Source organism: Dama dama, chromosome 15 (assembly GCF_033118175.1).
Source record: "Dama dama isolate Ldn47 chromosome 15, ASM3311817v1, whole genome shotgun sequence".
In the NCBI taxonomy this organism is placed as follows: Eukaryota; Metazoa; Chordata; class Mammalia; order Artiodactyla; family Cervidae; genus Dama; species Dama dama.
In genome coordinates, this window is record NC_083695.1 from 81,826,159 (window position 1) to 81,852,820 (window position 26,662).

Consider the following 26,662-nt stretch of genomic DNA (forward strand, 5'->3'; position numbering starts at 1 on the left):
TTCTGGGGGGATCTTGCCAACCCAGGGGTTGAATCAGAGTCTCCTGCATTGCAGGTGGATTCCTTACCATCTGAGCTACCAGGGAAACTGATGTTTTTTTAGTAGCATGGAAAGACTTGCTACATAGAAACAAAAGACTCACCTATCTGTTCCTAGATAAGTGTCTGGAACACAGTAGGAGCTCAGTAAAAGTTTTTTCACTGAATGAAGATCACAGCCAAATGTAGTCACCGAGTAAATCAAGAACTTCCTATCAAATTGTTCTAAGACTAGGCATTTATTTATTTAGATGGAGAGACGGGAGGGAAGGAATGAAAAATCTGCCTAAAATCTAACTCTAAACTCTTCAAGATTCAGCCTTTGGAACACCAAGTAAAGAAGAATTTCAGCATCTGCTTCTGTTCCTTAAGAAATTCCTTGACACGACAGTAACAGTTGACTGACAATTGTTTTCTTTTTAAAGAGATATTTATTTGTTTTATTTTTTGGCTGTGTCAGGTCTTAGTTGTGGTTCATGGGCTCCAGAGGGTACAGGCTCAGTTGTGGTGGGTGAGCTTAGTTGCCCATGGCATGGGGGATCTTAGTTCCCCAATCAGGGATGGAATCTGCATCCCTTGCATTGGAAGGCAGATTCTTTACCACTGGACCACCACGGAAGTCCCTGAGAATTGTTCTCTTATTGCTACTGCATGAAGAGATGTGCCGCATGATGTAACAGCCATGCTTGTTTTCTCATCAGTGAATTATATAAGACATGTTGCCATGTGTAAGATAAAAGCAAGTATACACAAGTATATCATCTGCATAATCAAAATTTTGCATGGAATATCAGCTATATACTAAGTTACAGATGATTTTCTTCTGAAAAAGTGTTCACAAGATGGACTTCTCCATTAGTGTAGTCAACAGACACACAGTTGATGAAAACCAGCGATTGACAATGCTGGAACATGTGTAAGTATTTCATTTAGACTATAGAGAAATGATGAACCTACTCATTCTTTCCTAATTTACTTAAAAATATTAAGAGAATTGTTGGCAAATGCTAGCAGTTTCTGGAGTGGGTGTGGTAGTTTGGTAGGGATGGTGGGGCTAGTGAGTTTTACTTTTCTCTGTTTGCTATACATCACAAACCAGCTTGACCTCTCTAAACAAAGGGTTTGACCAAAATCTATCCAATGATATGAAGCTTAACTTATTTGATAAGCAACTTTGTAGGGTGCTGGAAGATACAGCTTTTATATTAAGAAACGTTCCATTCTTTTAATATTAAACCTACTTTCCATGAGGACCTGAAGTGATTGACGTGTGCAGATGGTTGTCGGATGTTCTTTCCACTTTCTTGGCTTCAAACTTCAGTTGGGAAGAATTGTGCCATCTAAGAAATATGGTTTTGGTTTCCATGATGTTTAATTAATAATGTATAACCATGAGTACATGAGGATAAGGAAAATCTGTCATACTCTCTTTCCTTTGACATTGCCTAAATTAACCTAAACAAAGCCATCTCAGACTTAAAATGCCCATACTCACAAAAGTTGAGTATCTTTTTTTGAATATCTGTAATTCCTGTCAGTAGAAAGCTGACTCTTTGCAACCCCATGAACTATAGCCTGCCAGGCTCCTCTGTCCCTGGAATTCTCCAGGCAAGAATACTGTAGTGGGTAGCCAGCTGTTCCCTTCCCCAGGGGATCTTCCCAACCCAGGGATTGAACCTAGGTCTCCTGCATTGCAGGTGGATTCTTTACCATCTGAACGACCAGGGAAGCCCTTTAAGACCTTATTGTATGCAAATAATGGTAATGCTACCAACCACATAGTTTGTGCCTCTCCTTGATAATATTGAAAATTTTTAGAGTTCTGTGAGATTTATTTCACATGGAAGTTATGATATCATAAAATCAGTATGAATAGATGATACCTTTAGAGTCAAGATGATTCACTACAGAGTATAGGTGACATTGCATATGCAACTGCATAAACCCCAAAGGTTGAAAACACTGAGCTAGACGAAGGGAAGAAATAAAAGGAAACTTTAGAAACATATGTTTGAACTTCAAACCCATTCTGCACTGAAGAAGTTCTTATTTAGCAAATAGGGATGTATAGGGAATTTTAAAGTTGTCTTGCTTGCTTTTATAATTTACTCCATCCTGTTTGATTTTTAAGCATGAATATATATTGATAGATTTGTTTGTTAAAAGAATTTAAGAAAACAGTGGAGTTACGTTTTGATTCTAATAGAGGGCCAATTAGTTTCTAAAGACAGTAGTAAGTTAAATTATTGAATCTGGTGAAATTGGAAAATAATTAATAAAAGTGTCACTTTTAGTGCAAGATTCTTAGATTCATAGATTTTTCTAGTGCTCATCTATTTACCCATTATAGGTCTATATAGTCTGTAGGTTAAAAAAATCTCTGGACCAGAGGATTTATAGGTCCCTTTTAAGTCTAAACTCTGTGATGGGTATCTTTTATTCATATCAGTGAAATGCTCAATATTATTCAGATGACAACAAAGACCTTCATTTGAGGGCATTATTTAATCTTTATCTTGACATTTTATTTTATTTTAAGGGCTTCCCTGTTAACTCAGTAAAGAATCTGCCTGCCATGCAGAAGACCCAGGTTCGATCCCTGGGTCAGGAAGATCCCCTGGAGAAGGGAATGGCAACTCACTCCAGTATTCTTGCCTGGAGAATTCCATGGACAGACCATGTAGTTGCAAAGAGTTGGACACAACTGAGCAACTAACACTTAGACATTTTATATAAGAGTTTTAGTTTTAATTTGAGTTTCAGTTACTTTGAATTATATATATAATTTTAGGAATAGTCACACATACACTTTCACACATATATTGACATGAGTATGTTTTATACTGATATAATCTCTTGGCATTTTAGAGGAAATATTGAACTTTATATTTTGGAAGATTTAGAAGAATTTTCCATTTCTCCTCTCTTCCTCTCTCTGGTAGTAGGCTTGATGACAGTAAAGGTCGGTTTTGTTTCTGGCACATTACTGCTCAAAAAACAAACCTGCATACCTGAACAACCTACCTTGAATGTCTGCTATGACCATTTGACAGTTGAGGACATTTTACTTTAAAATAATGAAGAAAAACTGGGTAAACTTGTAGCTTGCAGATTTAGATATAAAAATGATAGAATTATCATGCTTTCCTAATTCATTGATGTACTATCCTTCCACTAAAAAAAATGATCTTTTGCTTATTATACTTTATGTTGTGTTTGTGTTAATAATAGAAATTCTTTTTCATGAAATGTTGCTTTATGTCTAATTCAAGCTCATTGTTCATTTTAGTATGTAAGCTCAAAAATAATGACTAAAGAATTTTGATTGCTCCTTTTATATCTTTCCAAATGTCTGAAATAATTTCTATTAAAACATGAATGCATCATGATGACTTTATGGCAGTTTTCCTTATAATATTTACAGTATGGTAACAAAGTGAATGAAGAAAGATAAGAAACCTAGTGGTGATTTGTTGGGTCCACAGAATTGACCCATTCTACAAAAATGAATATCCACTTACTTTTGAGCATAAGGCATACATTGTAGAATATCAGAATTCAGTGTGATTGTGTTAGTTGCTCAGTCGTGTCTGACTCTTTATGATCCCATGGACTGTAGCCCACCAAGCTCCTCTGTCCGTGGAATTTTCCAGGCAAGAATACTGGAGTGGATTGCCATTCCCTTCTCCAGGGGATCTTCTCAACCAGAAATCAAACCCAAGTCTTCCCGCATTGCAGACAGATTCTTGACTGACTGAGCCACCAGGAAAGCAGAATATCAGAGGACATATACTTTTAAAAGCTTCTTCATAATTCAGTTCAGTTCAATTCAGTTCAGTCGCTCAGTCATGTTCGACTTTTTGCGACCCCATGAACCATAGCACGCCAGGCCTCCTTGTCCGTCCCCAACTCCCGGAGTTTACCCAAACTCATGTCCATTGAGTTGGTGATGTCATCCAGCTGTCTCATCCTCTGTCGTCCCCTTCTCCTCCTGCCCTCAATCTTTCCCAGCATCAGAGTCTTTTCAAATGATTAAAATGAGTTTAATCAAAACTTGCCTTCAGTCACATTCAGATGATACAGATTTTTATAGTGTAAGTCACTCATTCATTGTCCATTCATCAAATACTGTTGACTACAAACTAAGTGCTGAGTGAAATAAAAAACAGAAATAAATTTTTGCCTTAAAGATTTCAGGAAAGCATGAAGGTTTGAGGAGATAGTGCCACACTAATATCATAAATAACTTATAGGGAAGATGATTACTTCACACCTGGGATGGAGTGGAAGGGCATTTGGAGGTATGGGGGGAGGCTACATGGAACCTGAATACAGGAGGCAGGCAATAGGAAGACAACTGGAAACGAGTTGGTTACTGTTTTGTTTTTTTTTTTAGTGTGTGTGTTTTTAAAGATTATTATCCTAAATCCATTAGAGTTTTAGCTTTAGGGGTGATTGGAAAAGTCATTAACATGAGCTTTGGGGATTGATATGATATTTGTAGTAGTATTTCTATGTGGAAGCATTTCATATATACATTTGATAGAACCAATGACTGTTCTCAGTTGCCATCTTTAAGCATGGATTTTCATATTATTTTTAATTTCATGGTTTGTTTTGTAAGAGATTTTGAATAATAAAGCAACTATTATACATAACAAACATCGTGTTATGAGCATGATCCATAATTTTAAAATGTCCTTCACCATAGTGTTTACGGCAACATGATAATAATCTATTGCATTATGATCAGTTCTTTTGGCCTTTTCTTTCTGCTGAATAATTGGCAACTGCAGATTTGTTATAAAATAGATCATCTGTTATATGGCTTCTTATCTATATACAAAATGTCAAACTTCATTTTATATAAAAATCACAACCACCAAATAATTTTTGAAAGTTCTTATGGAAGTACTCTATTTCCTCGCAATTTTTAGGTTGAGTTTTTATCATTCTTAGTCACAAATGGCAGGAAGCGGTTCCAAATTAAATTCATTTTTACCACAATCATGACATTTTCCAACTGTCTCATAAATTTGCAACATTTGTTAAAAGGGAGACTAATAGAGCAAAATGTGTCACTAGTGCCGAAGAAACGGGCTTGTGGTAATTAGAATGCCATCTTTAAAGACAAAATTAGGGCTTGAAATTTTAACATAATAATTGTACCAATGAACTGTTACTGAGTTCTCACAATGTGCCAGATTCTATGTTGAGCAGTGCAAATGCATTAAGTATTAGCAAAACTTCTAATAGTATTCCTCTTCCTATTTAATAGAGAGAATAAGCCTTAGAAAGGTCTATGTAATATGATGGTGCAATAGGTAATGGGTGGAGAAACTGGGAATCAAAACAAGTTCTCTCAGGGCTAGTTGTAGATGTAGACACTATTGATAGCCCAATTTTGCTATGAGAAAGTGTGAGGTTTACAGAGGTCTAAATAATTCAGAGAGGTCTAAATAGTACCTTACACAGCTACTAAGTAAAAAACCAGGTATTCAAACACAGATTCTTCTAACTCGAGAGTCTAACTAAATTGCCTGTCAATATCATCATTAAATTTCCAGGAAATTTGAGTTGTAAGAATAAAGTTTGAATTGTTTATGTCTCTTTTATTCTGACACAGAAGGGGCAAAATTCAAGAAGTAATGCCTATAGATGTTAACTGGCGAAAGAAAGGACAATTGTTAAGGACACGGCTGAGAGCCAGGAATTTAGTAGCGTGACGAATCCCACATTGTTCCATATTATTATTTTAGGACCATGCTATCAAAGCCAGAGTGTTTTAGGATAAAATTTTTTACTCCCTCTGTTTCCCTGGTCAGAACCATTGGATTAGGTTTCCCAAAGTCAGAAACTTGGTGCCCTAGTCAAAGTCCTCGAACTCGTCTCTGTTATGTGGCCCAGGGTGAATTAATTTGGCTAATTCCCTGTTTGTAACCTTTACTCTACACTGTCTTGTGCTCTAATTATTTTCATTTCACCGTATCTTGTTTTACAAACTTCAGTGTTATGGTCCTGGGCAAGAACAGTCTTTCCTCTTTGCAAAGAGTACTGTAATAACATTCAATTCTTAAAAACATGAAAACTCAATGCTTAGAAGACAAACTGGAATCTTTTAAAATACCTTTTTGTCCTACTAGTCCACGTTTTTAAATGAATAAAACTATCAATCACTAGTTTTTCTTTATTATGAGTGTAGGAGGTGGTCACAATAATACATTATTTTTCAGAGAAATCTATTCTTTGTTAAAGATAGTGAATTTAGAGTAATCATAGATTTACATTACAATCTGTGGGATTGAGTTCTCATTAAATATATTTTGTAGAGCTTTTACTTTTAGATGTAGCAAAAAGGCAAGGTGAAGACACAGAAATTGTTTATTTTTTTAAAGAATCAGTTATAAGAGATGCCATTTATAAGCTAAGGGAAACTAGTAAAACTGAAGAAACTTTAATACAGATGTTAGAAAATTGCATTAATCCAAACTAGAATTTATAGATTTCTCATGAGAATTATTATATTAACTGTAACAGAGGCAGTTTGTGTATTCCTGTGTGTATATCTGTGTGTGCATTTATGTTTGACCGTATAAAAAGAGTGTGTTGTCTTCTACACTTAGCAGCCATAGGTATTTGAAGTAACATTATGTTTGCATTTTGCATACACACAGTATTCAAATCAATTGGCCACTCCTATCAAAAGAGACACAAATAAGATTCTCTTGGCCAGCAGCTGTATTTTTAATAGTGCAAGTCTGAGTTTATATTAAAGTGAATAATTTGGGTGATTTAGATCACATTTGCTTTTTACTCTGAATATGTTATTAATATGTCTTCATTATGTATCTTCTTCTAAAAATACATACAATTTAAGACCTTGAACTCTAGCTAGGTAATAGTTGCATTATTTCTGTCTCATATTTGCAAGTGAATGTTCTCTCTTCAATAATAAAAGCAAGGCCTTAAATTATGTTTGAGATGCTCATTACATGAACACTGTCACTGCAGTGTCACAAGTGTTAAAATAAAAATATTAAATAATCAAGTTCCATCAGTTGTTGGTTTTTGTTCCTTCATCATGAGAAAGGGAACTTTATGAGTGATGCATCACAGTGCTCTGTACATTTACATTCAAAGACCAGTTGTTAATGTTTTAAGTTACTGCCAGTGAATCTTAAGAAATCTCTGTGAACAATGAAGCCATTCATTGTGTTCAAGGATTTTGTCTTTCTTCAGTGATACGATTTTCTTCTCATTTGAAAGAGTGTTTAATTGCATTGCTCATCTACTTTTAATATTTAATAATAATTTTATTAGCAGTGTCAAATGAGGAGGGCAAGATTTGCAATATCTAGTACTGGTCATCAATTTTTTCTTATCATGACTTAATGAATATTATAATTACAAGAGGAGACAGAAATATAAATTAGCTGGGTACTTGGTTGGGAGTTGCTGGTTTATTCGTTTTTGTCTGGGCAAAGCCAAGAAGAGATGCAAAGAGAAGAAACAAATATCTGAGAGTGTTTTAGAAGTCCTGGCACACGTTTTTGTAACCTACTAATCATTTTCATTTAAATAATAAACACCATGGCTTTGAATAAAGTTAAAAACATTGACAATAAAAATTCCTGCTGGTGCTATAGCAATTGACAGGGGGGATCTTGATGACTTACAAGACTGGGTCTTGGCTATTAATGCATTTTGACAACTTTTCATTCTCTTTTCTCAATCATTTGTACTGCTGTTTGCTTTCAGCTAAGACAAAGGCATGAGTTATTTTGAGTGGAAAGACTTGGCATACCTGTCATCATAATAGCAGTTTTTACTTAAGTACTACCCCTCACCTGAAGTTTTCAAAGTGCTTTTCACTAGGCCTATGAGATGGCAGTCAGGAGGCATCAAACATTTAAAGCCTATAAGGAAATATAACCCAGGCCATGAGGAGAAAAGAATTTTCCTTTTTAATGATCTAGATATGAATATGTGTATTACAACCTCTAAATTTTAGATGCCAGTTTTTCCAAACAGGACTAGATATTGTTGAATTTAACGTGTCCTAAAACCTGTCTTAAAATGAGTGCTTTTTAACCCCCCAGCAACTGCTTCGGGAACGACAGCAGATGGCCAGCCGACCCTTTGCGTCTGTTGATGTAGCGCTGGAAGTGGGAGCTGAACACACAGACTTTCTGCGAGGGGCATTAGAGGTAGGAACAGTGGTGGGCAAAGGGGACCGCTGTGATTTGCATATTTATATTACTTCTCTAATCTGCATCTCCTTGTGAAGCCAAACAGAGTCTGATTATCTAGAGTTGACAAGATTCAGCTACATATGTTATGCCATTTTCAAGGCACATGGTTTTAATAGTATGACATGAGCTGTAACAAACGCCGCTGGAGAGTCTGTTAGTCTAGGCAACAGTGACCGACTGCTCACCTGGCACCCTTTCCCTGACAGATAGGAACGGAAGGAATTTAAGATACAGGTACGATGGTAGAAACAAAGCATCTGTATTTAGTCCTGGGAGTGCCCGACACCCCTCAGTTAACAGGTCACATCTATCTCTATTAACAAAGTTGACTGTAAAAGGTGGGTGGAGATGAGTTGCATTTTAATTGCATAGTTTCACTTTTTGAATGTTCAAGTTTGTAGAATATAGTGAATATTTTTATTTTATGGCTGTATTAGTACAGGATTATATTGCAAATGGGGAAATGGAGTATCGTGAAAGAGAAATGATTATGTGCAAGTAAATGTGGTATTCGGATCTTGAAATAGTGCATGACATGGTTTCTGAAAATAATGGGGGTTCCCAAAGAGCAAAAATCCACAGATTGTAATTAACAACTCATGACAGCATTCTGAGGCATGGTAATTTTATTCTAGGCTTAATTTCCAAGTTTTTTGTGTTATACATGGCAAGATGTTTAAACAGGAAGATTTAAAAATACCATTTTTATTCACCTTTTAAAAAGTGATCTTATGTGACTGACTTCATGTTGCTATATTTAGACTTTGCTTTTCTTTGAGGAAAGCAAGGGATATAAAAATAGGCTCCTCCAAATACCTAGGCACAAATATAATTGATTTTGTCCATAAAATTTTTGGTTATTCTGAAAAAAAAAAAAAAGAACTAAATCAGACCTTATGATGCTATACAAAGGACCAGTGTTTAGAGACATTTCTCTAAGTAAATTTTTTTTTTTTTTAGCATTTATGTCCTTGATTTTTTACTACTCTAGATCAAAGGCTGTCACAGAAGCTTAGAACATTAGATAATGTGTGGGTATATCTTCTATTGCTTAGGGAGAAGTGCTCTAATTTCTAACTTTGCAGTAAGTGCTCTAATTTCATTATGACCTTTAATTTCAAATAACTTTAGTACAGAACTTTTAACAAATTGAAAACTCTATAACTATCTGAATCTAACTTCCTTTTTCTCCTCATCTATTTAAAGCATTCTTGAATGCTGTTAAAACTCAACTCACAAGAGAAAAACAAATGTAAATGATACAGATGTAAGTTGAGATAAAACACTCAGAAACTTAAGGAACAAATGTAATAAATATACATAATAAATAATTTATTTTGTAGAGTTTAAAAACTTCTACCGCTACTTTCTTTTTGCTCTTATTTACTTGGTAGTCCGTTTATTCATTTATTTCTGACTTCTCTGTATCCTTTTGTTATTACTAGTTATATGAATAACTGGTATGTCTCTATTTCTTTTGTATCACTTGTTTTCTAAAATTTAAATTCAGAGTGTCACAGAAGAATAAAACCTACCTACCTACTCCCATTTAGAAAGTTTTCTGGAGATCTGGTTCTACTTACCAATGTGTAGTTTTGTTGGCTTTTTGTAAATGGCTTTATTAAATTGTAGTTCATATGCCATAAAATTTACCCATTTAAACTGTGAAATTTAGGGTTTTTAGTATATCCAGAATCGTGTAACCATCACCAAAAATCAATTATAGAACGTTTTCATCTTCCCCTAAAGAAACTCCATTCTCACTCCCTCTCTTTTTCCCCAAGCCTCATTCTCAACTGTAGACAAGCCCTAATCTACTTTTTGTCCTTATATGAGTTTCCTCTAGTATATTTTCATTCCATTTCATATAAATGGAGTCATACAGTATGTGGTCTTTCATGACTAGCTTCTTTTACTTAGCCTTAATGTTTTCAAGTTTCATTCCACATTGTGGATGAATATTTAATTTCTTTCTATTGCCAAGTAATATTTGATATTATTGACATAAGAGGGGTGTCTCAGGTGGGTCAATGATAAAGAATATGCCTGCCAATGAAGAGATATGGGTTCAACCCCTGGGTCAGGAAGATGCCCTGGAGTGGGAAATGGCAACCCACTCCAGTATTCTTGCCTGGAACATTCCAGGGACAGAAGATCCTGGCTTGCTACAGTCCATGGGGTCACAAAGAGTTGGACACGACTAAGCAACTGAGCACGCACACACACATTATTGATACAGCACAGTTTGTTTTTGCACTCGTGAGTTGATGAACATCTGTGCTGTTTCTGCTTTTTGAATATTTTGAAAAATGCTACTGTGAATATTTGTCTACAAATTTTGTTTCCCTTTCATTGGAATATGTAAATAAGAGTTGAATTTCTGGGTAATATGGTAATTTTTTACTACTTGTCGAAAAGACTTTCTATCTCCACTGAATGATCTTGGGACTCCTGTTTCAAATCAATTGACCATAAGTGTGAGAATTTATTTTTATCATCTCAATACCATTCCATTAATCTATAGATCTATCATATGACAGTACAACTCTATTTTGATTACTATAGTTTTGTAGTAAGTTTTAGGATTAGAAAATATGAGTCCTCCAGCTTTATTCATTTTGAACATTGTTTGGCTTTTCTGGGTTCTTTGAATTTTGACAGGAATTTTAGGATTAGTTTGTCAATTTCTGCAAAGAAGCTCACTAGTACTTTAGTAGGGATTGTATAAAATCTGTAAATCAATTTGGGAGAATTTACAGTATCTTAACATGCACCTTATTAAGGTGGTAGCTTTGTTAATTGAGTACCTTTATCCATGCTTCAAATAAATTTAAGATTCTAAATTCAATATCAGATTTTCTTCATCTTGATAAACAAGTATGATTTCTGATATTTAAAATTCCCTATATCCATATATTTCTGATCTCAAGTAAATTGACAACTTAATTTTTTTAAGTTGAAAATATTGTCCTTCAGTAATTTTTAGAGCTTAAATTGTTTTCTTATATGAATTTAATATCAGAAATAAATAATGGCTTCTAACTGCTAATTTATTTAATATTCTTTGGAAAATAATAGAAGTGGAAGCATAAGGTTTAAAATCATATTTTGTTTTTTCCTTTGCATTTTGTAATTACTACTAAGTGGAAGTTATCTATCTGCTGTATATACACATATATGTGTATACATATACATTTGTGTGTTGTATGTGAGATTTACTTTGCATTGTCACAGTACTCTAGATCCACTCCAAATCTCTTTTTATATACATAACCTAGTATGATGTGGCCTTGATTTGCTTACACAGCAAAATATGAAGCTTAGGCCTATTCTGAAATAACATTAAGGACTTTATTTAAACCTAGAAAATAAAAGTAATTTTAAAATTCCTTTGCTGGGTTTTTCTTAAAATTCAGAGATTAAATTCAACCCAAAGCCATAGGTTAGCTGGCTATTACTATTTTGTAAATATTCATTGAGTCTTCATAATGTGGTAATTTAAGAAATAGATTTCTTTCAATTTAAATTGGATTCTCATGTGCCACTCTGAGTTCCACATCTATATTGTCAGGGGGAGAACATAGGTATAATATAGAATTGCTTATACTTGATGCGTCTGTAGTAATGGTTCTGTACACCAAAATGTCCTATTCTATGAAGTAGACGTGTTCCTAAAAGTTTGTGTGAGTTGGTTATGTTTTTTAATGGATGAAGAATATTCAGTCTTCATAGGAAATGTGTGTAGTAAACCCTAAGTGTAAAAACTCTTTGTGAGTGAAAAAAAGATTATGGTGTGAATAATCACCCCTTAAATTATCTGTAAGCAAGTTTGAATCATTATGTTTTTCTAAATTATAGTGAAAAATTAAGAACTTATAAAAATTTAATAAATACACTTAGAATATAAATTTGTATATATATATAAATTTATAAACTCAATTTGTCAGTTGGTTTTAAATTTATTGTAAAAAAAATAGGGTTATTTTTTTGATGACCTTGTGACCCATATAGTGTATATTTATCAATTTTCTTCCACTAAGGAATAGCATGATAATTTATAGTAATTGCTTAACAGATGTTTATGGCATGCCGCATGTACGTCAAGCACTCTTCTTATCACTTTAGAAGCATCAGGGAACACAACAAAGAGCCCTGTCTTCGTGGAGTTCATATTCTAACAGGGAAAATAGGTTATTTAATATGTTAGGAGGTGGTAAGTGCCATGGAACAGGGAAAAAATAAAACAGGATAAGGTTTGGAGAGAGCTTTGTGGAGGTGGGGGAGAGCGTGCATATTGAATCGGGTGGTGGTCAGGGTGACCTCATTGAGACGGTGAAAGTTGAACAAGGCTTGAAAGAGGTAAAGGACTTAACCAGGGGGCAGATTCTCAAGGGAGAGTGTTCCCAGCAAAGAGACTGGCTAAAGCAGAGGGCTAAGGTGGGCGTGCCGGGCAAGTGCATGAAATAGCAGGCTTGGGGCAGGGGCAGGTACAGGACGAGGCAGAAGATATAGGGTCTTGTGGACCTTTTGTGAAAACTTTGATGTTCAATCCTAAGCGAAGAGGAGAGTCAGTTGCAGGACTGACTGACATAATCTGTTTCTAAAAGATCATTCTGCCTTTGGGGTTGAGAATAGTTTGACATGTGATATCATCAGATGGTTTCCTGACAAGCAGACATCAAGACGGTTCATTTGAAGAATATGCTGGTAGGGAAATGGAGCCATGAGAGTGGGAAAGGAGAGAAGCTAATACCACTATGGTAAACTAGGGCTTGATTTCCATGGAGACACTCTGAGAGTCAGGGTAAAATGCATGTCACCCTACAGACAGCAGGGCAACTGAGCTGAATGTTTATTCCTCAACTCCCTCCAATCACTGGTTGAGGGCCGTTTCGCAGGAAGTCAGAGAAAGCCTTCAGGCAAAGAAATGAAGGCTTTGGCTTTGGAAATTAGCAGAAAACTGACATGGTAACTTAGAGGCTGGAAATCAACCCCCGAAGTTTCTCCTATGAGGGGCAAGTATAGAGGGAGAGAAGCTTGTCACAAAGCTTCTGTGGGAATCCAGGCAAGAGGTAATGGTGGCGAAACCAGGATGTTAGCAGTGAAGTGTCTGATTCTGGACTTTGTTTTTAAGTCATGATGTGTTCTCACTTTGAAAGTCTTTCTAGAGACTTTGTGTGTGTAAGATCCAAAATGAAAAGAAGACAGGATTTTCTCTCCTTAACTGGTACTGCAATAGATCTAGACCTTCTGATGCTGTTGTACTTATTAAGAGGAATAGTCACAGTCTCTCGGTATACCCTCTCAAACAACAAAATTCATGCTTTTCCTCGATAATGACAGAAACCACGAGAAACTGAGGTAAAAGAACCGGAGGCCATTAAGTGACTTAGGTTGACTAGGCTTCCTAGATCTGGTGTCACATGAAAAGTATACAGTTTGATCACAAACAAGTTAATTGATAGTCCTTTAGTTTGATGTTAAAAATTTACTTTCCTTGTTCATGGTTTTTTGTGGGGAAAGTAGTGTTAGGAAGGAAGGAGGGCAGGAGTTGGAAGTTTTATAAACTTAGATGAGTCCTCCAATGTCACTGACAGTTTTTGCTGGGATATTATTCTTTGTTTCTATTTTTATTTTGAATTATTTTATCCAGTTATTTTTTGCTTCCTACCTCTAATACTGAAAAACTAGAAACCATTTTAATGGCCAAAAGTAAAGCATTTGTTAGTTAGTTTATTATATTTTACAAAATGGTGTATAAATTGTGATCTAATTTTTGATAAACATTGAAAAAAGTCTGGTCTAATAAATTCTTAATAATAAATGTTGTATAGGTGGGTGGCATATATGGGTTATTCTTGTTGCATGTCTGTGTTATCCTTTCTATTACAGTATGCATGGCTCTTTTTAACAAAGAAAAATTAAAAGCAACAACAAAGCAAAAATGTAAAATATTAAGTTTTTCCCTTAAGTTTTAGACCCTTGTATTGACTGCATATTGGAGCTTGAAATTTTGCCAGTTATTCAAAATAAACATTTTCAATTATCATTTCTGTATTAGGGAACAGAAACTCTTATACATATTATACATATTCTGGGCTGCCCTGTTAACGTTTCTACCCATCATGATTAATTCATCCACATTTTAATTTTTGAAAATGTAGGTGACCATTGGGTTTTATTCTACAAGGTTAGTACTTAGGTGTTCACCAAGCATTACACTAGAGAGTGCTTTCCAAACAATACAGGTAAAGATTATAAGTCAAAGTAAGGAACTTAAACCTGAGCTTCCTAGGTCATGAGAACAAGTAAAATGTTTAAATTGAGTTTAAGATACTGTTTTTCAAAACTTATTTACATACACTATCTCAATCTCATTTGAGCCTTATGTCAATCTTACAAAATACAAAGCAGATTTTGTTTGTTCTGTTTCTTATTGAAGAAACGGAGACTCTCTGAGCTTAAGATCTTTGGTCAAGATCACAATTTAGTCACCAGTAGAGAATGGGATGGCAAAAAAGCCAGATACAACTTAGCAACTAAACCACAACAACAGAGCAGGAACAGAGTTTGAATCTCAGATTGGCCCTGGAATTTCTCTTTCACAGCATTCTCAAATATGCTGATTTTAGTTCAAATTGAGAATACATTTTAGGCCCCAACATGTCTTTGGAGTACTTTTTGTTGTAAGGCTGTTTATGAGCAGAGTTACCTAGTATTTTGTAATATTCTTTGATTCCTGGTGCTTATGAGTAATGGAGACAGTTCAACCTATTACACTACATAAGAAAAAAGGTGACAGACACATTGTTTAAATCAAGGCCAGACACAGTGAGCGTCTCTCATGTTAAGAGCATTGCTGGCTTTGCTCCCAGAGCAGCGTGAACCCAGTTCTCTGCTGATGGGCGCAGCCAGTGGCCTCTCGAGCATTTCATTCCTGGTCTGGCATCTTCATGGGCAGTAGTTCCAATGGCTGACCTGAGCATTTCCTGGGTCTCTGATTTTTTTCAGATTGTACAGCTGTCTTGCAGTACTTCATATTTTAATTATTTTATTAAAACTTATTCTTAGTGTTCTGATTATAAAAATAATAAATACTCTTTGTAGAAAAAAATGCAGAAATAATCAAAATTAAAATATTTCACCCATAAGTATCCATTGCTGAAACTTTTGTATCTTTCCAGCATTTTCCTTTTGCATATATGTATGTTTACAAAATTCAAAGTATAGTCTATATGTGATTTTGCATCCTGTTTTTCTCATTATAATAAGAAAAATTTGTACTTCTGAGTTTGATTTTAAAATGTCCTGTCAGTTGTTCTATAGTATAACATAATTTATATGACTCTTTTATTTTTAAATAGCTTGATTCTAATTTCACACTATTATAAATAGGGCTTATAGTTAATGTTTGTACATAACTCTTGATCCTAATCTGCAAAAAGATTTAAACTGCTAGGTTAAAAATTGTGACCTTTTCTACATCTTGATATATTGCTTACTTACTTTCCAGAAATGTCCTTTTTCAAACTACCTTTAACAAGAATGAGAATTCCTGTTTTCCTACATTTTTGTCAAAAATTATTTTAAAAGCAATTTTAAAACAATTTTGGTAATTTGATACATGAAATGTTATATTCTCCATCAGACTTCTTATTAGTATTAATAGTAAAATCAAATGTTTTCATACTGTTTTTAACCACTTGTATTTCTCCTAGCTCATTTTATTAACTGTTATTCCCATGTCCTCTTCCGTTTAATATCATCTACTGATAGTAATTGGTTTACTTAAGAAATTTTTTATTACAGAAAATTTGAAAATGTTTCTTAACTTATTATCTTTCTTCATCCTTCTGTTGGAACTTTTTTGCTTAAGTCTCTTATTAAATGTTTGTAATTTTTTGTTACAAATATTTCCCTTCTGGATATTGCTATTAAAATATTATATTTTCTCTATTTTTTTCTACTAATCAAACTGGTTTAGTAATATTTTCAGATATTACTCTTGCTTTATATTTATCCTAACTTTTTAAATGATCTTTGCTTCTTTGATGGCCTTCTCTTGAATTGAAGATTTTTTCAAATAATTATTTCCTTTTCTCCTCCCCTAATATGCACATTACACACTCTTTCTCCTCTTTTGGCCATTACTCTTAAAATTTTAGCAGGCGTAGTTTCAGTCTGAATATAATGAGCTCTTCCCTAATATAAATGAAACGTCCTCGAACAATTTAAACCTTGTTTTCATCTTATGTATCGTAATTATCTTATTTGTGGTTTTGTGAGTTTTGTCACCCCTGAAATTAAACATTGTTATCATTGTTGCTGTTTTACGTGATCAATATTTATTCAAATTTCCCTATATAGTCACTATTTTCTTTGCTCACTCTTCTTTGCATTCAGAGCTTCCCTCTGAAATGTTTCCATCTGCCTATTATTTTTCTTTAAAATTCCTTTAGCATATGAATTCTGATGATAAACTCTTAGCTTGCTGCCCATTGCCCCCCTTTTTAGTTTCAGGTAAGGCCTTAGAGCATCACCATTGCTTACAATCTAAAAAATGTTTTGGAAATACACATTATCAAGCATCTAGTTACTTTGCAATAGGAGTGCCTTACTCAAACACTTTGCTTACATGAAAATTTTTCTGGCTTTTGGCTTCTATTATTGCAACTGAGAAATCTTCTGATAGTATAGTTGTCATCCTTTTAGAGCTAATCTAGCTTTTTTTTTTTACCGATCGTTTTTAAAATCCCTTTGTCTTTGGTGTTCTGCAGTTTTATGGTGATTTTCCTAAGCATAAATTTATTTGTATTTATCCTCTTTGGCTTATTTTGTGCTTTCTAGATCTAAGGATTCAGACCTTTTAAAATTTATTTCTGTTTTCTTCTAAAATTTCTCAGTTATCCCTTTGAGTTTTTCTCTCCTTCATTTTCTCTATTCTCCTGAGATACTGATGAGTTGGATATCAGATCATCTCATTCTACCTTCAGAATCTCTTAATCTCTCAGACTAGTGTTTTCCATCTCCTCTCTCTGTATTTCTTCTGGCTTGTTTCTTCAGAGCCTTGTTACAGCTCACTAATTCTTGTTCAGTAGTATATAAACTGCTCTCTACCCTAGCCACTGGATATCTTTAAACAGACTTTTTTTTTTTTTTTCATTTTTAAAAGTTCAATTTGGTTTTTCTTCAAATCCACTTAGCACTTTTCAAAAGTCTCTTCTTGCTTGCTAGTTTTTATTGCCTCACATTTCATTCCAAACATAATAAAAATATTTAAATATCTGAAATCATTTTATTAAATAGATCATTTATTAAGTAGATATTTAAAAAGATCATTTTAATATCTGAAATCCTTGGAAATCTAAATCTATCAGTTTCTTTCTATGGGCTCTCATTTACTGTAGCTTATTTCCTTGTGAGTTCGATGATCCTTGTAAACTCTTGTTTGATCTTAATCTGTGGTTTCCTGGAGGCCTAAGTAAAGAATGCTTTCCTCCAGCCATTTTTTCCAGGGTCTCTCTCATGGCACAGGGATCTCAAACTCAGCTTTCTTATCTTGTAAATTACTTATATCAGCTTCTATCCTCAGGGAAGCTCTGCTTTTATGTTTGCTTGCCGCTCCCTGCTCCCCTTTCCAGTTTTAGCCATTTGTCTTGGAGCACTCCGGAGAAGGCAATGGCAACCCACTCCAGTACTCTTGCCTGGAAAATCCCATGGATGGAGGAGCCTGATAGGCTGCAGTCCATGGGGTCGTGAAGAGTTGGACACAACTGAAGCGACTTACCATCAGCAGCAGCTTGGAGCATTCCCTAACTACAATGCTTAGAATTCGGTTATTTTGTAACCAAATATTATTAATAGCCTTAAATATTATTAATAGCTTAAATATTATTAATAGCTTTGTCTTCAGTAGGAGCTCAGTTTCCCTGGGTGCAGGTTCGCTTCTCTTTGGATTGCTGTTCTCTTGGCATTAGCTTAATTATATTCATTTTCACTACTGAGATACCAGTATTGACTACCTCTGAGGGGATAACAGGCAATAGGGTAGGGAGGGTCTCCCTACTTGTAAATGGATTAGTGGTATAGAAACAGTCAAGCCACCAACTTCCTACTGATCTTTTTTAACTCCCTAATAAGAACAAGAAAGACTCAGAACACATATTACGCTTTTTCTTAGCCTCTTGGGGCCCAGAGAGTCCTAGGATGCTCTGTCAGGGATTATATTGACCTTCTTGGTGTTTACAGAGCTCTCTAGACCAAGTCTCTGTAATATCCCTGCCCTGGGTCTTGATGCTGGTTTCTATACACTTTCCCAGTTCAAAGAGGGTAGCTATTCAACAGGAGTTCCCTCAATTAGAATTGTCACAGGACCCAAGCCCTATTTGCATACAAATACTCATAGGCTACAGGGGCTGTTTGCCTCAAAGAAGATGATTTTTAATTAGTAGTAGAGAGAAAGAAACTGCTAAGGTCACATCTTCTCACATTCTTCATAACAAATGCTTTAGAAGACTTTCTCATTTTAAGAAAATTATTTAGAAAAAATAGATTTTTATATGCACATCTTTGATCTTGAAGTAAGGAAGTAACTGGTAGTAATGCTTTTGTACTTTCCTGTACTTTTTTTTTTTTTATTTCCTACTATTGCCCATGTCCATTTAGGTATTCCTCAGTTACAGCTCTCATTTTTCAAAATAAAGATCTTTGAATATATACTCAGGTAAAGCAAAGTATACTAAATATTTTATTAACTTGATATCCCATGGGCATCAATTGCCAACACTATAGAAAAAGGATTAATATAAAACAGTACAAAGCATTACAAACAGTACTTGAAGTAACAGGTTTCCCTAGTTGCATTTAGTTTTTTCGTTGTCTTTCTTTTAAAATTGTCATGCTTCACCACGATCATTTAGCAGAAAATATTTTCCAAAAAAATTTTAGAATTTGTAAGATTTGGAATTATAACAGAATTATAATGGATTTCATGATTGAACGAAGCATGAGATAAGAATTAAAGATGACTGAGTCTTCAGAATTAACATGATAAGGATAGAACCCATTAACATGGGATGAATATAATACAATACTTAAATTACTGAAATCTGCTTGCCCCTAAATTAATATAATCAGAAGTCATAATATGTTTAGGCCTGAGAAAAGTCATCTGTTTATATTTTTAATACATAGCTTTATAAATGCTTTAGATTAACGATTAACTGTACTTGTAAGTAAAATACTGCTAGCATCATCCAGAATTCACGGAGTTCAAAGCTAAGAATATATATTTATATTTTTATGCACTTTCAAAATTAAAATTTTATAAATGGAAGTTTTCATTGTGCTATTAAAATATTGAGATTATCTTGCCTTAAATCACTTAAAATGAATATAAACTATGATAGAGAAGAATATAAAGATGAGGATAACAACAAAAAGACAAGCCCAGTTTCACCTCACAGTGTTTGATATGATAAACAGAAACATTTACAAATACAAAAGGCTTATAACCCTGACTGCCTATATCCATATTGGCTGTCATTCAGCAGAATAATACATTACTTAAGGATACTGTCATATCATGGTTGCAGTTTTGCAAATAAAAAGTGGCTATGTAAAGTAGGCTACAGTATCATTTATTGGGAAATCATAAATACAGTTTAGCAATACTTGAGGACAGTGTTCCAGCTCTGACAAAAAAGATTAAATTTCCAACATCCTTATCTTTCACCTACTCTCAGATAAAACAGACAGTATATTGGATCCATCCAAAAAAAATTATGGCCAGATTAAATTTGCTGCAACCAAGAACACACAGTATTCATGGGTATCTTTGGATAATGTCAAATGTTTCCAACACTCACTCCTTGTATATATGCTAAAATAATGATATTTAATATATTAACATAAAACCAATATTAATGTCAATTAATACATATTACTCAGTAATAGTAACAAAGCTAGGTATCTTTTTATCTTGTTTTTCTAACATTTTAGATTGTCTTGAAGCATTTGTTATATATCTGATAGTGTGCAGCATTTGTTTTCTGATTTTTATTAAACAGATTACCTGCTTAAATATTTTATTAGGCTATAGTTCCCTATAGCAGATGTTATTACACTAAATTTATACCTTTGTTTAATAAACTTTTTGCTTATCTTTCATGTAAAATCACTTACTAATTTAACCTGTATTTCTTCCTTCTTTCCATTACATGCATTAGTAGATAATCTGATCAAGTTCATATCCTCAGTGGAATAACTGACTGAAAAAATTCTGTAAAATGCTGGTAAATCAAATAGAAATCTTATAAAGTATAATCCCAGATATTGGAAATGTAGTGCTAGATATTTTATATGTAGAAATCTAAGAAACCAATAATGTTATACTTTAGCTAAGCAAACATTTTCATATGTTCTCATACTTTTCTTTCTTAGAAAATAAAATAGCACCCAGGTCAAAATTTAGGGTATGAAATCTGAAAATTTACCTTAAATCTTAATATACATTTCCGTTTTAATCAAGGATTACAGTTTTACCCTTTCATAGCAGAGACTTTGATTCATATTTATACTTTATAATTTTGTTCATATTTATTTTAGGCCTCTTTTAATTTTTGGTTCACAGAAAAAGGCACTGGATTAACCATTGATGAAATATAAAAATAGAGAAGACTATCAAATAAGTAGTTTATATGCAATTTTTCATGGAGAAGGGGTCATTATTACTTAGGACTTTCTCCAGCAGATTTTAGGAAACAAAAGCAATACCTAAATTTATTTTTCCATATCTCATAATGGAAAGTCAATCGTCGAAATTCTATAGTATAATAAATTGATTCAGCAAATATTTACTAAACTTGCTATATGCAAATCAATACAGATGAATATAGAAAAGATACTTTCTCAACCTTCTAGGAATTTATACATTGATGGGAAAGATTTCCCATCAGTGTATAAGACATAAAAATACCATAAATGTATATCATATGTATATATATGTATATGCAAAGTGATTAATGCTAAAAGGACAAAAAACACAAAGAAGAGGAAAAAAATTAAAACTCAGGGTATTGTTGAATGTTTCATGAAAAATTATAGTAGTTGTTCTTGGCTTTTAAAGATACATGAGATGTCAGTAGGTAGAGGAAGGAGTAGAACTAAGATGATAGAAGAGTAAAGAGACCTGTGAAGCTGAGAGAACAATATGAGTAAAAGACAAGAGACAGAAAAGAGTGTTGTAGAATTAGCTGAATGAGGAAAAAACTGTAGGGTTCAAGATAGAAGATCTTGGAACATATTATAGAAGTCAGTTTTAACAAGATGCTAAAGATCACACAGAAGTTTTTCAAAGCAGAATTTTGTGATTGATTTTAGAAAGTTTATCCTTGGCAGCATTCTATAGCATTAATTGTTTTGAAGAGTAGTTGAGATGGAGAAACAAGTTGACAAGTTAAGCCCTTAACTAGTGTCTATCAAAATGTAAAGGAGCAAACATATTGAAAGCTATGAAGAGGTAGAATTTACAGAACTGAATAGCTGATTAAATATAGAAATATTTTAGTTCAGTCACTCAGCTGTGTCTGACTTTTGCGACCCCATGAACCGCAACACGCCAGGCCTCCCTGTCCATCACCAACTCCCAGAGTTTACCCAGTCTCATGTCCATTGAGTTGGTGATGCCATCCAACCATCTCATCCTCTGTCGTCCTCTTCTGCTCCTGCCCTCAACCTTTCCCAGCATCAGGGTCTTTTCAAATGAGTCAGCTCCTCGCAACAGGTGGCCAAAGTATTGGAGTTTCAGCTTCAACAGCAGCCCTTCCAATGAACACCCAGGACTGATCTCCTTCAGGATGGACTGGTTGGATCTCCTTGCAGTCCAAGGGACTCTCAAGAGCCTTCTCCAGCACCACAGTTCAAAAGCATCAATTCTTCAGCGCTCAGCTTTCTTTATAGTCCAACTCTCACATCCATACATGACCACTGGAGAAATCATAGTCTTGACTAGGTGGACCTTTGTTGACAAAGTAATGTCTCTGCCTTTTAATATGCTGTCTAGGTTGGTCAGAAGTTTCCTTCCAAGGAGTAAGCGTCTTTTAATTTCATGGCTGCAATCACCATCTGCAGTGATTTTGGAGCTCCTAAAAATAAAGTCAGCCACTGTTTCCACCGTTTCCCCATCTATTTCCCATGAAGTGATGGGACCAGATGCCATGATCTTAGTTTTCTGAATGTTGAGTTTTAAGCTAACTTTTTCACTCTCCTCTTTCACTTTCATCAAGAGGCTCTTTAGTTCTTTGCTTTCTGCCATAAGGGTGGTGTCACCTGCATATCTGAGGTTATTGATATTTCTCCCAGCAATCTTGATTCCAGCTTGTGCTTCATCCAGCCCAGTGTTTAGTACTCAGCATATTAATTAAATAAGCAGGGTGACAATATACAGCCTTGATGTAGTCCTTTCCCGATTTGGAACCATTCTGTTGTTCATGTCCAGTTCTAACTGTTGCTTCCTGACCTGCATACAGGTTTCTCAAGAGGCAGGTCAGGTGGTCTGGTATTCCCATCTCTTTCAGAATTTTCCAGAGTTTATTGTGATCCACATAGTCAAAGGCTTTGGCATAGTCAATAAAGCAGAAGTAGATGTTTTCCTGGAACTCTCTTGCTTTTTCGACGATCCAGCGGATGTTGGCAATTTCATCTCTGGTTCCTCTGCCTTTTCTAAAACCAGCTTGAATATCTGGAAGTTCATGGTTCATGTATTGTTGAAGCCTGACTTGGAGAATTTTGAGCATTACTTTACTAGCATGTGAGCTGAATGCAATTGTGCAGTAATTTGAGCATGTCTAGGGCAAAGAGATGGAAGGACAGAATCCTGGGAGTTCCTCATACATACTGGAAGTCATGGACTTGAGAAAAGAGAATCAAAGACAGAATATCGGGAAATTGTTACAATTAAAATATTAGAGGCATACAGAAGGAAAGAAAGTCTTAAATGACAGACTGGGAAGGAATCAAATTGAAAAGTTTTGGACCATTATAGTTAAGAAAAAGAAGCCATGCCAAAAAGGATTAAGTGATAAAAAATGCCTCCATTTCATAATCAGTCAGTGAAGCTGAGAACTACAGAGAGATGGAATTTGGTAACTGTGTAGTCCTTGATGACTTTTTTTTTTTCACCTTTTCCTTTTTTTATAAATTTATTTTTTTAATTGAAGGATAATTGCTTTACAGAATTTTGTTGTTTTCTGTGAAACCTCAACCTGAATCAGTGATAGGTATACATATGTCCCGTCCCTTATGAACCTCCCTCCCATCTCCCTCCCCATCCCACCCTTCTAAGTTGACACAGAGCCCCTGAGTCATATAGCAAGTTCCTGTTGGCTATCTATTTTACCTATGGTAATGTAAGTTTCTGTGTAATGAATTTTGTGAAAGTAGTTTCTATTGAAGGGCAGAAACAGATGGTCAGAACTGGATTGAAGATGAGAACGTGGATACAGCAAGATAGACTACAGTTTTGACATCTATAATGTTGTAAGGAAGGAAGGAAATGAGACAGTTAGTTAAGAAATTGGTGGTTTCAAGAGAAAGTTACTCTGGGAGAAAAAATTTGAAGTAGACATAATACTTGTTAGGGTCGAGGAGAAGGGAAAGCAGAAAGAGAATCAAGCAGACGGGTGTAAGGATTAATTTTGTAAAGATAAGGCAGGATAAGCAAATGATGAGTAAAGATGAATTAATTAACTTTGAGCAGTTCCATCTGATAGTTTACCTTTTATGACCATATTTTTTAATCGTACTTTTAGAAGTAAGGTCCCCTGCTTAGAGTGAGCTGGGGGTGTAAGGTTGAGCCTTAAGAATAACACTTGTTTGAAAGGCTATGATAATTGGTTAAGAGCAAAAACAGGAGTTATCCAATATTCCTCCTCCTAATCTGGTCTCTATTTTCTATCAGTCATTGAGCTCTGTCAGTTCTTCAGTGTAAACATATCTTAAATTCATCATTTCATCCCCACTACCGATTTTCAAGTTTCAAGCCTCAAGATCTTTCTCCTTATCCCATTCTGTTACCCTCCTTCCTGGTCTCCCTCCCTCAACCTACTTCCCTCTTCCAGACTTTTTGTCACATTGCTACGAAAGTCTTCTTCGTAGGGTGCAAATATTCATATCACCCTTCTCAAAATTCCCCATTGGATTCTCATCTCCTACAGTGAAAATTCAAATTCCTCTGCATAATGTACTGTATCCTGCAGTCCGTTGTTTATTCTTACTATGTCTTCTTACGCCAATGACCAGATCCCTGCTCAGTATCCCTTGCCTCTATCTTTGTCTCTGCTGTTCACTTGTCCTAGAAGAATTTGCCTATCTGGTAGTAGAATTCAACTAATTCTTCTACTCTGAAAAGAAAAAAAAAAAAAATAGAGTGTTTGAATAAAAGAAGAAGTGAATAAAAAGCATTATCTTAAGGTGACAAAAGGATTGCTAAGCAGCAAAGAAAACCCAAAGGAACTTAGCAAGAGTTTTAGCATCAACAATGACTTTGTCTTAACGGTGGAATCAGAAGTGAGGATAACACCTTGTAGGGTTGACTCAGGGTTAGATACTGGAGAGCTGAATACAGATAATCAAGTTAATGGGAGATGCTGGTATGAGAGCCTCTTTTAAAATTGCTGAGGGGAGTGGACAAGGAGTGTAGTAGGGAATGCAAACGTCTGTGGCTGACAATATGGATGCTCAAGAGATAGAGTTATTATTGTTCAGTCTCTCAGTTGTGTCCAACTCTTTTGCGACCCTATAGACTGCAGCCCACCAGGCTCCTCTGTCCATAGAATTTCCCAGGCACGAATACTGGAATAGGTTGCCATTTCCTTCTTGAAGGGGTCTTCCCAACCCAAGGATTGAACCCAGGTCTCCTGCCTTTTGTGCACTGGGGGTAGATTCTTCACTGTTGAGCCGCTGGGGAAGCCCGATATGTGTTCTAGTCATCAAATATTACAACTTCCATACCTCACTTTAATATACTCTAACACACAAACACACAATGTCCCAGAATTTAAAAAACAAACAAAATAAAAGCAGAAAAAAAGCTTTCTTTAGAGAAGATGGTGATTTTGAGTGAACAAAGTCTTTTGGTAAACAAATTGGAAAATGTTATATAAACACCATGTTGTCCGCATGCACACATGTATCTTCATACAGGGGGAAAGCAAGTATAAATGAGTTATGTACTCCAAATGAGTAATTACTGAGTCTTATTAAACCTATGTACTTTTTGAACATATTTTACTTTTTTAGAGCAGCTTTATTAAGAAGCAAGTACAGAGATTTCTCATATGCCTATCCACTGCCCTCACACATACCTTACATGAGTTTTTTGCTTATGACTTCTTGTTAGAACATTCACTTTCAAAACTGTATGAATTTTTGAAGTATATATGGTATATGTGACCCTTGAATCTCTCTTTGAAATGATGCATTATGACCTCTGTGTGTATGTTTTGGGGAAATTTTAAGCAGTACATTCTCAAAATAGAATAATTTAACCTTATATAAATTACATTTCAAGAAGTCCCAGAGAACATTTTATTAAAAGTACATCAGCTTTTGATGCTTCCATTTATTTGAGGAAAAAGTAGCAAGAAAATGTGCCATGCACTAGGTGCTCCAGACAGCACACAGGTGTCTGTGGTATTGTCAGTGCTTCAGACCGTCTATTGTCTGTGGAGAATGACATCAGTATCTCCTTCTCCTCTGCCTCTGTTGCTCCTTCCTTTCTTCCCAGATTTGTCCTGTTGCTCCTCACACTCAGACGTTATAGTAACTCACGCACGTGATAATAAACCTGAAGCACCATGAGATCCCAGAATACTTTTGGTTCATTAAAGAAAGTTTAATTTTGGTATAATTAGTAATATTTTATTATAGTGAGATTAACATAAGATCACTCTTTCCATCATAACATTTAATTAACTAAATACCTCCAGTCTCCCACTGTGAATGAAGTGTAAATGTGTAAGTACATAAATGCCTGTATAAATGCATATGCACAGTTTTTGTCACATACTGAGAGAATATATGGTTGACTTATTAATGACATGTTACTGGACTGTTTTTCCATGTATTCATGAATTATCAAGGTAATATAGATGCCATAACATCAGTTATTAATTTTATGTTAGTTTATCCCACTGATTAGAAAATTAAAACATTCTAATTGTAGAAACTTTGGAAAATACAGAAAAGTATATTATAAACATAAGGCGCCTCATCCATACTCAATCAGTGCCCTCATTCCCTTCTGGGTCAGTTCCATCTCTCTGCCCTAAACCCCTGGCAACAACTGATCTGATTATTTCCTTATAATTTTGC

The 26,662-nt window shown here is 34.8% G+C and overlaps 1 protein-coding gene across 1 annotated transcript in view; it reads left to right on the forward strand.

Moving 5' to 3' along the window:
* Positions 1–26,662, forward strand: part of ATRNL1 (attractin like 1) — a 766,939-nt gene that overhangs the window by 495,083 nt on the left and 245,194 nt on the right. Inside the window, exon 27 of the mRNA XM_061162736.1 lies at positions 8,138–8,245. Within this exon, the coding sequence (XP_061018719.1) occupies positions 8,138–8,245 (108 nt within the window). The remainder of the gene's footprint in view (positions 1–8,137; positions 8,246–26,662) is intronic.